Source organism: Podarcis tiliguerta (genome assembly GCF_965153285.1).
Source record: "Podarcis tiliguerta genome assembly, chromosome: 3".
NCBI classification, from domain to species: Eukaryota; Metazoa; Chordata; class Lepidosauria; order Squamata; family Lacertidae; genus Podarcis; species Podarcis tiliguerta.
Window position 1 is genome coordinate 8119725 of NC_139536.1, and position 14585 is coordinate 8134309.

A 14585-nucleotide genomic window follows, 5' to 3' on the forward strand; every position below is an offset into this window, starting at 1 on the left:
ATATATATATATGTGTGTGTGTGTGTGTGTGTGTTGTGTATTTTGTATATATGTGTATTTTATACCCTCACTATATATATTGTTTTATTTGTACGCGTGTTTCCCCATTCTCTGTATCATTTTTATTTCTCGACTTTATATTTCTTTCCAGAGCAGGGCTTTGACACCCAATAATAGTCGTCGTCGTCCTCTTCTTCCTCCCGCCCCGGCCTCTCCTCCTCTGAGAGCGCGGGAGCCCGTTTTCGCGAGGAGCGCGCGCGCAGGCGCACCGACTCCCTCCGAGGGAACGGGAGTGGCGGACGACGGCGACGTCAGGACGCTTTTTCCGCCTTGCGCGAGACGCGCCGCGCCGCCATTTTAACCTGCCCAACTCCCCCATCCCCCCCCTTCCGTGCCTTAACCGCGCGCGCGCTGTTCGCCCCGCCCAGAGGGAGAGGGAGGGAACTCGAAACTCCGCCTCCTCCTTCGCCGGCGACGCCGCCGCCGCCACCACCCCCTCACACTTCGTCTCCCGCCGCCCTGGCCCGGAAACGCCCGAGCCGGGGCCGAACGTGCGTGCGTGTGCGCGCGTGCGCGTAGGTTTCTCTCCTCTTCCACCCCCCCTTCACTCCCTCCCTCCCTCCCTCAGCCCTCCTCCTCCTCCTTCCCCCTCAGCAAAATGGCGGCGCGTGGAGGCCTTGGGAGCCAGTGAGTGACTCGCCGTCCCTCCTCCACCTCCTCTTCTTCTTCCTCCACCTCCTCCTCCTCCTTTCCCCCCACCCCTTCCCTCACGCTCCTCTCCGTCGCCGCCAGGCTCATTTGCATCGGGCAGTCGCCGCCCCCCCCGCCCTCCTTCCACCTCGTAGTTGTTGTGTTTCTCCCCCCCTCCCCATTCTCACCCACTTTACACACTCACATATCCTCCTCCTCCTTCACGGTTGTTCCTCCTCCTCCTCCTCTCCCCACCCCCTTCTCCCCCCCTTCCCTCTCTCTCTCTCTCTCTCTCTCTTTCTGTCACAGCCGCCCCTCCCCCTCTCTTCTCAATCCACACCTCCCCCACCCCAACACCGCCAGCCCATCAATCAATCAGCGGCGACCGGGAGCGGATCGATCAATGGTCGGGAGGAGGAGGCGGCGGCGGCTGCTGCTGGTTAATGAACAATGTGTGAGAGCTGCGCCGAGCTGCTGGAGGTGTTAAACGAGAGTAAGTCGAAGAGGCCTCCGAGCTTCGGAGGAGGAGGTGGAAGGGGCGAAAAAGACGGTTTTCTATCTATTTATTTATTTATCCCCACCCCCACCCCTTCTCATCCTCCGACGATTTCCCTCCCCCCTTCCCCCCATTTTCTTTTCTTTTGCACGGACCTCCCCGTGTGGAGGAGGAGGGGGGGGGGATACCGGGCACCGCGTCGCCCTCCCATTTCACCACCACCACCTTTATATATATATATAAAAATCCACTTGGCCTCGTTTTGGAGGAGAGGCAGGCTTGGCCATGTTGTGCAGAGTGGGAACAGGAAGGCCGGTTCCTGGGCCCGCCGCAGGGCTGCCAATCCCGGGGACTCGGCCCGAGGAAGATGGGGAACTGTTTTATCTTCTCTACCCTTCCCACCCACCCCACAATGCCACCCCTCGAGACGAGGGCGAAGGGACACGGATGCGGAGGTTTTATTGGTAGCGAGGGGGATTTCCTCAACCCCCGCCCCCACCGCGCCCCAGTTGGAGGGTGCAAGGGGGGCGGCAGCAACTTAAAAGCCTCTCTCGGAGCTCTTCCCGTGGCATTTCAGCTGGCATCCTCTCGCCCTGCAGCCGAGAGGCCTAGTTCTCCTGCTTGCCTGTGCTCGATATGAGGTTGCAGGCGAGCCCGGCTTGTGCTGCGAGTTGGCTGCGTGGATGTGCTCTGAGCGCAGGAGGAGGGAGGAGTAAAGCTCTAGTTGCAATATACTCCGCTCTTCTCCCGCCGCCTCGCCCGCTGTACTGAGGTCCTAAGCGGGGACGAGCGACAAAGGGGTCTTGAACCGGGAGTAACCCCTTGGGGTGTTTTGTTTTTGGTCTGTCAAGGATTGGGGTGACTATGAAGGAGGAGGTGGTAGTGGTGTGCCTTTTTATTTTGGATCCATATAGTGAGTTTTGCGCTGTTGCCTCTGGTTCTGTCATATTCCGGTGCACTACTATTAACATTTAACGTAATGCCTTTTTGTATCTGTTGTAAATTTTTACTATACTCCTCTAGTAAACTACTGCAGTTGTTAATTGTGTTCAAAGTTCTTTCTTTCTTCCTTTCAAAAACCTAACTCCTCCCATCTTCTGCATATCTGCACAATTGTTTTTTATGTTGCTACTCTCAAGCTCACCTGGACTCCTGTTTCCAGAATTTCTTGTTCCCTTGCTGGGATGTTAGTTGCAGACAAACATCCCTGTTTTGTATACTTAGTAAAGGATTGAAACAGTCATCTTTGAAGTAGAATGTGTCTGATATGCATTCTTTTGTCTAAATCCCTTGCAACTGAGACTTGGTTCCTTGTGAATATGTGTAAGGTTTGGATTAAAATGGATTCCTAGTTCAAGTTTATGCAAGCTGTTTGGAACTTTCTATTGCTGTGGATGACCTGGGTAAAGAACTGCCAATAAAGAAAGCAATGGGTATCATAGATAGATGGTGGATGTTGATAGGCAAATCTCCCTAAAATGTTAGAATGTGTAAATAATGAAATTGATGTAAAAGAGGGGAAATCCTTGTACAGTTCCTGATCCTATAAAAGGTGTCCAGAGAACATTGTGTTCTGTGTGTGCAGGCTGAAGGAAAATGGAGGAAATGTTTATATACACTTATTTCTCAAGCATGTACAGTATTTGGAAGCTGCTGGTGATTGATAATAAATGCAATATAGGGTTTTTGTTAGGATAAGCTCCTGGGAGAGGAATAGATCAAAGAAAACTGTTGACCAGAACTTAATAACTTTCTAATTAAAGGCTGCTTTACCAGCTGGTTTGGTTATTAACATGTAATTATTTATGTGTAATTGTTGCATCTTGTTATTGAAGAGTTAAATGTTTTGCCAGTGGTGCATTCTGTAGCCCTTATTATTTGAGGATTTGTTATGTCCATTTCTGATCCAAAACTAGTACCCTGTACTTGCATAGTCTCAGTGAAGCCTGTGACTTACTTATGACGTGCTCTGATTGTGTTATGATTTCAGGCAGCGGTTGGTTTTACCGCTTGTAAGTGTTTATATATTTGTTTCTAATATATAGTTTGTTGGTATGGACTGGTATGGCTTTAACTTTGAGGTGGAGAGAAAGAACCCTGATGTGTTGAGATCAATCTGGAATGACTGTAGATTATGGAGTTATCAGTCATTGAGTCCTCCTCAGATTTATTGCACAGGTGTTAATGAGGTTTTGGATCAGGCATAGGCAAACTTGGCCCTCCAGATGTTTTGGGACTACAACTCCCATGATCCCTAGCTAACAGGACTGGTGGTCAGGGATGATGGGAATTGTAGTCCCAAAACATCTGGAGGGCCAAGTTTGCCTATGCCTGCTTTCGATTGTTTGAGTTTAGAAACTTATTTTCATAAGATTTGAGTATCCATATTGAGCACACTAACATAACATTAAGACAATTAGAAAGAATTCTGATTGCAATACTTAAGGCAAAGCTGTAGTTTAATGTTCTGTAGACAGTCGTCACTGGTTAAGGAAAAGAAGTGGAGGGAAGAAAAGTAATTGCAGTACTTGAAATTCAGAAAAGAATGATGGCACTGCATTTGTATTTTCATGAATTTCCCCCCAGTGTAAGTCCCACTAACTTCCATGAGATTAGGCTGCAAGCCTAACCATGTCTACTCAAAATCAGACATGAAACCAAAGTGGCTTACACCAAGGTAAGTGGGGTTAAGACTGCTGGCTAATTATGCAATGAATCTAAAATCATGGCTTTTCAAGTATAGTATCTGCAGTGCTTTGCATGAAGTGAGCTTATCATAAATATTTGACTGTGTGTACATCATACATTTAAAGCACATCCCACCAAAGAATCCTGGGAACTGGTTTACTTATCACAAGCTACAATTAGTAGCATCCTTAACCACTGCAGTTCACAGGATTCCTGGAGTAGGAGTGGGTCATGTTTTAAATGTATAGTGTATATGCAGCCTTCCCCCCTTGTGCATGCATGCGTACTCACTTTCTTGCCCACTTTAGTGCATCTGGTGCATGCCTAGTTGTAACTGACAATTCTGAGAACCGAATTTACTAACTTATGCTATGAAAGGGACTCAGATTACAGTCATGATGTCCATTTGTTTCATTTGCAGTATCTCAAGAATCCCCCAAAATCACACAAGTAATGGAATAGAGAGAGAATGGCAGATGCTGAGTCCCTAATATGCAGCCTACAAACACATGCAACCTACAAAATGTGGTGGAGCAAATTAAAAATAGTTGCATCACTTGTGAGAAGATATTATCCACTGAGTGTTGTGCATTGCAAATTGTGTGGTGGAGGCTCCCCTTTTTATGGTTTTATTCAAGAAACTCTTCATTATTTACTTTAGTATTACAGCTATTACAACTGGAAATTCCAAGTCTACATTCACTTCAAAAGGGAAGAAAGCAGCCAGTGAAAACTGGTAATGAATGAGGTCATGTTTAAAACTTGTGAGTCAGGGATTGCCAACAGTTCTCTGCCCTGCCTGCTGAGCATTTGGAATTGCTTTTCATTCTGCTAAAACTACTGGAGCTGAGCCTTGAGAGAGATTCGGGAACTGAATTAAACTTCCACTATGTCACTGAACATTGTTAGAGTATTTGTGTATAGTAAGCAGAAAACACAAACATATATTTTGATACATGCCGTTTTGAAAGAGAGAGTGAGAGATTTAAAATGAACTGTTTTAGATACCAAGTTGCAATAATTGGGACAAGGAGGAAATAATACAACATTCAAGAGAACGTTAAAATAATAACATCATTGGACAAAGGTGAAGGAATCACATAAAAAGGATTTGCATAGCAAGGGGACTAGTTTTCCTCTTATCCACAACACTCTATTCTACAATTTGCTCCTTCCTGCTGGCTGGGAAATAGTCTCTAGCCCAAGTAAGAGAATGAGAGGCACTTCCCATAGCAGAGAATATAGAAAGGCCAGAAACAGGATGGGGTAGTTATCTCCTTGCGATGAAAGTTTCCCCCGAGAAACATGCATTTTCTGCCATAGCTTTGCTTTCCTTTTCTTGTGCTTTGTGTGCAACTAGTTATAGAGACCACATAATGCAATAGAAAACAATTATACTTTTTGATGCATCTAATTTGCCTCAAAAATACCATTCCACTGCAAGAGTGAGGCAAAAGGTGTCAGCTGCTGTGATATAAGTTATCTGAGTATAGTGTACCATCTATACTGTTGACAATATTGGGTTAAAAGTTTCTGAACAGGAATATGATGATGTTGTTGTTGTTTAGTCATTTAGTCGTGTCCGACTCTTCATGACCCCATGGACCAGAGCACGCCAGGCAGGAATATATAATACTAGAATATTGTGTTCGGGGAAGTTGTGTGGGGATATTCTGGAACTGCAGTTCTTCTTCCTACAGTTATACTCCGTGGTGGACTGAGGCACTCTACAAAGGGAATTGTGAGGCTCCCTTTGTCTAAACCAGGGATTGGGTACCTGTGGCGCTCCAGTTGTTCTTGGTCTGCAGCTTCCATAATCCTTCTCCATTTGGCCATGCTGTCCGTTGGCCCTAGTTCTACATCTGCACTGTAAGCAGTGCTGCTGCATGTTAATATAGTGCTGTCAATATGTGTGGTGGTCGATCTGGGCCCCTAGAACTGTGACTTCATTTCATGCCAGTGGCCAGGAGGGTGGAAAGGTGAGAAAAGTTATGGCAGAAAAGAAAAATTTTGGCTCTGGCGATTCCCACTGCTGCCATGTGGCACCTGATAGATTGCCCCTTGGAGAATGCTGCTCTTGACAGAAAAATGGTTCCTCAACCTTGCTTTTACAGAGTGCCAAGCAAAAAGGACATTAAAATCTAAATCTAAAGACTATTGGGTTCCATCCTTGTTTTCCTCCTTCTGGATAAATCTTGCTGGAATTTAAAGTTTAGAGTGTGTTTATAAAACTGAAGTGGGGTGTGTGTGTGTGTCACCATGACCATTAGCAGCTACTTTGAGTAATGCTTAGAAATGATTTGTGGAACATAAAATAATGTAGTCTTTAGAACTTAATGCAGCATTGGCTTATCTTCAGAGATCACATGGACTGCTGCTCCTTTGATGAAAGTTAAGCATGTGATAAGTGTTCGTTTTTTTATATTATCCTAATCCCCTTTACTCCAGTGGGTTCAGTATGAGTAATCTGCTAATACAGAACTCTGATCTAGAATTAAATTCTTGGTTAACTTGTGTTCCTAGGATAGCTGTTCCATGTTCCTTGTGAACCATGTGGGAATGCTCTTTTGAGATGCAACCATAGCATGTTTCACAGACGAGGTATATGAACTGACTACAACTCTTAAAACTGGATGTTTACGCTTTGTCTCTGAAATAGATTTGTGCGTTGAATTTCTGATGTAATAACAGATTGGAGATTTTAGAGCCACAGTTTTAAATTAGTAATGCCTACTGCATTTCACTTGAGCAGGCCTTGTTGTTGCCATCGCTTCCTCCCATGCTCTCTCCTTCCTTCCCGCAGGGCAGACATTATCTGATGCCCCTATAGAGATAGTCTGCCTGGAGCAGGCATGATTGGAGTCTTAGAAACTTATTGGAGTCCAAAGAATCCAATTCTTATGAGTCTTTCAGTAGTAATATATAGGGCCTGTATATGTAGTACTTTTGGATAGAAGAACAGATTTCTGAGTTTAGAATAGGCTTGCTTTTAATTTATGAAAGGTGCCTATGTGTCAGTTATGTATTAAGAAAAAAAATTGCAATGTATCCACATTGGGTTCTACCCAGGTAGTGGCTTTGCAGTAGCAGAAGCGTTGCCACCACTCCAAGGTGCATCTCTCTGTGCTGTACCACATCCTATTCCAGCGGGCTCCCTAATCCTGAGGGGCATGGGAATCTGCATTCTGTAGGAAGGATTAGCAAGAATCAGATGCCCTGTCTTGCGTAAGCAGAATCATTTCTTTTCAAAGCCACCACTAGCATGCAACTATGACTGAATACTGTTAATAAATGATAATTAGGAATTGATGCTGAACAGCGTTCAAAATTCGCCAGGTGCATTTCACACCTGGCTATCAGCCGCTTGCGACCAAGTAAAGATGCCTGGGTGCCAGGATTGGCATCTGACGTCTCCACTATCTGGAGATGCATGCCGGGGGATCAGTGGATCTGCTCTGCTTTTACACACTAATACCCCTACCTGTAGAATTCTATCCGTTATCTTTTATCTGCACATTCAGAATGAATTCCTAGAGTCATCAAGTCATATTGAAAAATACAACTTTTAAGCCATGTGACCCAAAAATGGCAAATAGTCATTCATTTTGGCGACTCTAACTCTGGTTTAAAGAGCCATTTGGCACCTAGCTTATATATTGATGAGTTTCTAATAATGATTCTGAAGTACAAATGCATGAATATGCATGAATGCATGAATTTGACTTAACCTAGTAAGTAATTATAGTAGTACCCAGTAGGACAAATCTGTGAAGAACCTATCATATGGTTTTCTGTGGTAAGGAAAGCTGCAATCCTATGCATAATTACTTGAGAGTAATTCCTATTAAGATTCCAAGCATATACGTCACCTGTGGTTGATCAAGCATGGAAGCCTTATTATGTTTAGGCTGGCTTGCAAATTACTGTAACTATTTACATGTAGCTGCCTTTGAAGACTCATTGGAAATGAAATTTCACCTGGTGCAGAATTCAATTCATTGACTGAGGCCAGTTTTTCAGGACCGGGGTTTGAAATTAGCAGGGTGCGATGCTTATTTTGCACCTAAAGATTCTCCATTTGTAAGCACCTCAAAAAGTCTGGGTGCCATTTTTTGTGCCTGGTTAACACTCAAGGATTACTGAAATGTATGTGCTTTGAAGCCTTGCAGTGTATGTTAAGGATAGACAATATGTTAAGGCGTTTAACAATAAAGAGTACAGTGGAACCTCGGGTTACGTTGCCCCCAGCTTACGTCACCCTCTGCTTGTGACTGGCGCCAACACGGAAGTACCGGAACGGATTACTTCCAGTTTCTTGCATGTTGAGAAGCGCTAAATCGCGCTGTGCGCGCGCAAACACAACGCTTTTTGCGCTGGTTTTGGGTTGTGGTGCTGCCTCTGGAACAGACCCTCGCCGTAACCCGAGGTTCCACTGTAGAGTGTCACTTATGTGAATTGCATATTAGTTCATGCTTATCAAAATAATAAATAAAAAGTGTTGCCAAACCCACCAAATGATGACTAGACATTCTGTTTTGGCACTCACAACTCAGGTCCCAAGGGCCATTTGGCTTCAGAACATATAACACCAATGCTATTTCAACTGTACAGTGGTACCTCAGGTTAAGTACTTAATTCGTTCCAGAGGTCTGTTCTTATCCTGAAACTGTTCTTAACCTGAAGCACCACTTTAGCTAATGGGGCCTCCAGCTGCTGCCATGTGATTTCTGTTCTCATCCTGAAGCAAAGTTCTTAACCCGAGGTACTATTTCTGGGTTAGCGGAGTCTGTAACCTGAAGCGTATGTAACTTGAGATACCACTGTACTGGCTTTTGATAAGTTTTCAGTCCCTATTGAAGATGCTGGTTATTACCTTTAACACCTTATATGACTTAGGACCAGGCGCCTCTCATATGAAATTGCCTAACCACTCAGACCATTGGGAAAGGCACTGTCTGGATTCAGCTGGTGGAGATGTTGTGAGACTGGCTTTTTTGTTCTAGCAATCAGATTATGGAGCTCCCTAACATGGGAAATCTGCTTTGGCTCCTATACTGGCCATGTTTTGGCAACACCTGAATACCTATTTATTTCAGCAGGTTTATGGCCTAACTGACATTTGATCCATCTTCTGACTCCTTCACTTCTTGGATTATTTTATCTGCTGCATTGTTTATTCTGTTTTTAAATTATTGCTGATTATCACTTTCATTGTAAGATGCTTTGAGCTCAGCTCAGAAGCTGGAAAAGTAGGATATAAATATTAATATAATATTTTATAGGCTATTAACTTATTTTCAAAGCCACAGTTGAGATTTACATACTTCTTTACAGGCTTAGAAATTCATGGGATCTGTCTCAAAGAGCAGATTCACTAGATTCTTGTTTGGGACTGATAATTACTACCTCGCATTCTGTAATCATAATCACTACTACAGATTAAAGTCGATATCTTTCATTTCTCTCAGTACGTGTAAGCAAATACTTCACTTTTTTTTTATCTTGAAGTACAAAGTGGTGAGTTAGGATTGTGGGAGTTTTTTTGACCCTGGAAATAACTTGTAATGTAGCTTTTACCAGGCTAGTACTGTCCAGATGTTGTTGAACTAAATTGTTCCTGGCCATTGGCCATGCTGTTGGAGCTGCTGAGTGTTGTAGCCCAAAGTATCTGAAAGGTGCGAGGGACAGGTGGAAGGTGCTGTGCACTCCTGTGTACTCCAGAAGTAAGTTCCACTGAGTCTAGCAGGACTACCCTTAGGTAAGTTTTGCAGCCTTATTGTGGTATAAACCTTTGTGGAATACAATGGTAGCTCGGGTTACAAACGCTTCGGGTTACAAACTCTACTAACCCGGAAGTAGTACCTCAGGTTGAGAACTTTGCCCCAGGATGAGAATGGAAATCGCGCGGCAGCAACAGGAGGCCCCATTAGCGAAACCGTGCCTCAAGTTAAGAGTGGTTTTGGGTTAAGAATGGACCTCTGGAACAAATTAAGTTGGCAACCCAAGGTACCACTGTGGAGCCCACTTAGATTCATGAAGCATTAGGTGTAGTTGGCAGATGACGGTGTATGCATTTTTCTATCTCCACACACACGTACACATGGGTATGAGAAGGAATGGTAAATTGTAGACCCAGCAAAGGGCAGCAGAGGCCTGTGTCACTTTTATGAACAAACTCTCACGTATGCAAGATAACAACAGAATGATGCATTCATAACAGCAGTCACTGTGATGATACTGTTTTTCTCATTTTTCTATGCTAATTTTCCAGCAGTAGTGCAAAAGAAATCCAGAGAGTCGTGATTAAATCTGAATTCAACAGAACCAGATTTGCTGATGAATTTTAGTTCAGTGGTTTCATGCTGGAGCTTCCTTTTGTTGTATGATTACTTGAGTTCCAGTAATGACCTCGTTTGAACATAATATTTAACTCTACTTTAGGATGTGGTGCTGAAGCTCATGGGGGACAGTGACTTATAGCAGGCCTTCTCAGTGGTGGTGCCCTGGTTCTGGAATGCCTTCCCTAAGGAAGTTTGGCTTCCTTCCTTCTTGGTTAGTTTTTTGTCTCAGTCTGAAGACTCACTTTTATGCAAGCATTTGGAAATAATTTACTGCTGTTTGGAATGTCAGTATGTGTTCCTGATTTTAGTGCTTCCTTTATTTTAATGCTCTTTTATTTTGTGGTGATGGTATTGGGTGTATGCAAATGGTATTTGTTGTTTAGCTACTGTACGCACCTCTGGGATTGTAGCTGATGAAGGGCAGCCAAGAAATCTAATAAAAAGAAAGAAATCTTGTATTAGCAAGGAGGTTATCTGGGATGTGGCTAAATGTCACTTGTCTTTCATAATGCTATTTGCGGTGCTATAGGCATTGTGACTATTATGCATTGTTAATATCTTTGTTGGCTCAAAACTCAAGGTTTGTGGTTTTCTTGATTACATTCTGAGACCTTTGGCATTGATAATGGCTGAGAGGAGGAAAGAAACAGAAGTCTCTGCAAAGGAAGAATGGATACAAAAAACTTATGGAATATGCAGAAATGGCGAAACTTACCGGAAGAATAAGAAATCAAGATAACGTACTTTTTTAAATAAAAGAATGGAAATAGTTTATTGAATATTTACAGATAAATTGTAAACAGATAAGAACATTGGCAGGATTATTGTAATAAGCTGCAGTTTCATAAGAGTAGATATTTAAAGTAGATGAATACATGAGGAAATTAAGTTAGTTTGAATATGCAGAAGATACTAAAAATAAATTTAAGGAATGCAGAAAGAGGGGGAAGGAAGTCAAGTTTTGAAATGTTTAAATGGTCGTAAAATCAGTGAAGTGTATAAACCTGAAAAGTTTAACTAATAATAATTAAAAAAAAAGATAATGGCTGAGAGCAGTACTTGTGCTCATTTGCTTTCCAGGAGGCAACAGTTACTCTTCTTCATTGACCACACAAGTGACTAATTGCACCCCTATTGCTGATGCTATAATAACACTTCAATCTTGAAATGATGCTGGAGATTCAAAGTGACTTTTCAGTATTTTTACCTTGCAGAGACTATATTACCGGGTGCATGCTTCAGAGTTAATTAAGCTTTCACAGTGAATGTTTTTGTCTCTGTGTTAAATGTGCTCTTCTTTAGGAACTCTGCTTAAATTTCAAATCTAGGCACAATAGTTGTTGAGCTTGCGGGGGGGGGGGGGGAGTTTTTGAGCATTTTAAGGCAAAAACAAGATAGCCAACACGGGCTGCTGTATGTCCAGATTTTCCCAGACATTTTGCTGATTTCCACCCGGACACTTCTTCTGACAATGTTCCGGGTATGTCCAGAAAATCCAGACATGTGGGAACCCTAACTTAGCTGTTGTCCTTTATGTTTGATCACAAGTTATTCTGTTTCTCTTCAAATGTTTACTAAAATTCCAAGTATCTTCTTCTTCTTCTTATTATAATAATATGCATTTTCAAAAACAGGAACAGAGAGAATATTTAACCCCCTCCCCATCCCTTCCCTCCTCCTGTCCCACTTACAACTTCATAACAAATAACAGCATGTATACATATACAGTACCATATGACTTCCCTTTCACCTTTTTCCTGGTTCCTTTGCTTTTCTACTACTCCGCGTAATCCACATTCTTTTAACCATCCAATTTGTTATCTATTAAATTATCCATTTCAACTCTGCTTCATTTACTCAAGACTTGCTAAGCTATGTATTTGTTTATACTGGTTCTTAAAATGTTCAATAAACATTGTCCATTCCTCCTTGTATTCCTTATCTTTGTTTTCTCGTACCCTGTTCATCAGACCAGCCAGTTCCGCATATTCAAACATTGCACATTGCCATTCTTCCTTAGTGGGTCATACCTCTAGTTGTGTTAGGTTCATGTTGCAGATTTTCGGGTTGCGAACACGGCAAACCCGGAAGTATATACTTCCGGGTTTCACCATGCAAAAGCATTCTGCACGCTTCGCACATGTGCAGAAGTGCTCTATCACGCTCTGCGCTTGCACAGAAGCGCCACTCCAGTTGCAGACTTTTTGGGATGCAGACGGCACCCTGGAACGGATCATGTCTGCAACTAGAGGTACCACTGTATACGTGTTCTCCACCTTTGTTCCAATAAGGTTCAAGCTGTGGCGGTGGTGTATAGTAGTAAACTCTTTTGGTTTTTTGGGGTCCTCTGTTACCATCCCCAAGAAGAAAAACTCATTTTTTGGAATGTTTTTTAAATTATCTTTTTAATTTATTATATATAGTCTCCCAACATACCTTAATTCTTTTACAGGACCACCACATGTGGAAAAAAAGATCCCTCAATTTCATTACACTTCCAGCATATACCTTTTTCTTTTTTAGACATTTTCGCCAATCTAGTGGGTGTTAAATACTATCTGTGGGCCATTTTCTTCATGCCTTAAAATTCATATTTATTTTCCACAACTTTCCCCATAATTCAGTATCAGTATTGTGACCCACATCTTGTGCCCACTTTCACAGTTTGTTTCATACAGAGCTATTTTTTTTAGAGACTAAGTGCACTACTAATGAAATAGCTTTGCCCCAGCCCTTACACCTGATGCCTTTACAGTGAAGGGAAAGGAATACAGTATAGAATTGATGGACACTTAATACTCCTAAAAATAGGCTTCTATTTAGATGCCTTAATTCCTTGTTTTGAGAGCATTAACATCAGACAGTCATATTCAGTCCATCTTGCCCAGTATTTATAGCTGTAGTAAGAACTGAGCAGTCAGGCCATTGGTCCTTCTGGCTTGGTAGTGTCAATGCTGAGTGTCATTGGCTCTCCAGGAATTCAGATACCTTTCTCAGCCCTACTTGGAAGCATCAGCTGCTGAAGTAGCCTTCCTTAAGAAAAACAACTTGAAAGGTAAACACAACTAGATATTTTAAAGTACTTTGATTTTTTTCCATTAGAAGAAAAAAATCAACAGCAAAATAATCATTTTTTAAAAAAATTGTTGGCTTCTGTTCTATCTATAATGGTACCTCAGGTTACATATGCTTCAGGTTACAGACTCCGCTAACTCAGAAATAATACCTCTGGTTAAGAACTTTGCTTCAGGATGAGAACAGAAATCAGGCAGTGGCGGCATGGTGGCAGCGGGAGGCCCCATTAGCTAAAGTGGTGCTTCAGGTTAAGAACAGTTTCAGGTTAAGAACGGACCTCTGGAACGAATTAAGTACTTAACCTGAGGTATCACTGTATTTCCCTTTATGCACCCACCTGTTCATTAAGAGTTGAACAACAGTATTGCTGCTTACTTCCTACTAATAGCCCAATTTTTGCCAAGGCTTTATATCAGGGGTGGAGAACCTTTTGGCTCCACAGGCCAGATGCTTATCAAGATCAGCCTTGTGAGCTAGATTTGAATCAGGAAGTGGTGTGCTTTGGAATCACCCACTGAAAAGTAGTGGTCCCGCCACCCCCCCCCAATTTTAGCATGGAAATGATGGGCACATACACACACACATACGACTTGATTCCAGCAGGGCCTTGAAATCCTGCCAAACAGAGCAGGATTGAACTCCAGCTCATAAACTGATGGGCAAAGGTTAAATCCTGCTCTGTTTGACCACAGCTACTGTTTTTGCTGGGAACAGATCTGCACAGCCAATGCAGGATTTAACCCTGCCCATCAGATGATGTCAGAGTGACATCAGCTGATGGGTGAGTGCGCACGGTTTGGGGAAACTGTCTCGTGGGCCAGCTTGGGCTCCCTGGTGCACCAACATTGGCCTGCGGGCAGCAGGTTCTCCACCCCTTCTTTATGTACCAATTGTTTTTTAAAATCTTCAGAGTCATTGGAATGTTCATAAAACATTGCATAACGCCTAAATTGCTGAGCTGGAGATAACTTATTTTAACCTGTTGAAGCAAGAGTTGCTGCTGAGAGGAGAGAGTTTAAATAATGTCCTCCCCCCCCCCCCAATTTGCTTCTGTTTTTTCTTTGGCTGAATAAAACTGATTTATTGGGCAAGGTGTCAAATCCACATGTTCTTTAATTTGATACTTCAAGTTGATTGTTCATTTGTATGTTCATTTGTATTTGCCATAGTTGATTACGTACCTCAGGTTAAGAACTTAATTCGTTCTGGAGGTCCGTTCTTAACCTGAAACCATTCTTAACCTGAGGTACCACTTTAGCTAATGGGGCCTCCCGCTGCTGCTGCCATGCCGCCGG

The 14585-nt window shown here is 42.9% G+C and overlaps 1 protein-coding gene across 2 annotated transcripts in view; it reads left to right on the forward strand.

Moving 5' to 3' along the window:
• Positions 1-433: 433 nt before the first annotated feature.
• Positions 434-14585, forward strand: part of USP34 (ubiquitin specific peptidase 34) — a 103768-nt gene continuing 89616 nt past the window's right edge. Inside the window, exons 1-2 of one of the 2 annotated variants that reach the window (XM_083432406.1) lie at positions 434-467; positions 1111-1183. In XM_083432406.1, coding sequence (XP_083288532.1) covers positions 1141-1183 — 43 coding nt within the window. In that variant the 5' untranslated portion in view covers positions 434-467; positions 1111-1140. Of the gene's footprint in view, positions 468-501; positions 1184-14585 lie in introns of those variants that run through there. The other variant, XM_083432407.1, reaches the window with a different exon arrangement.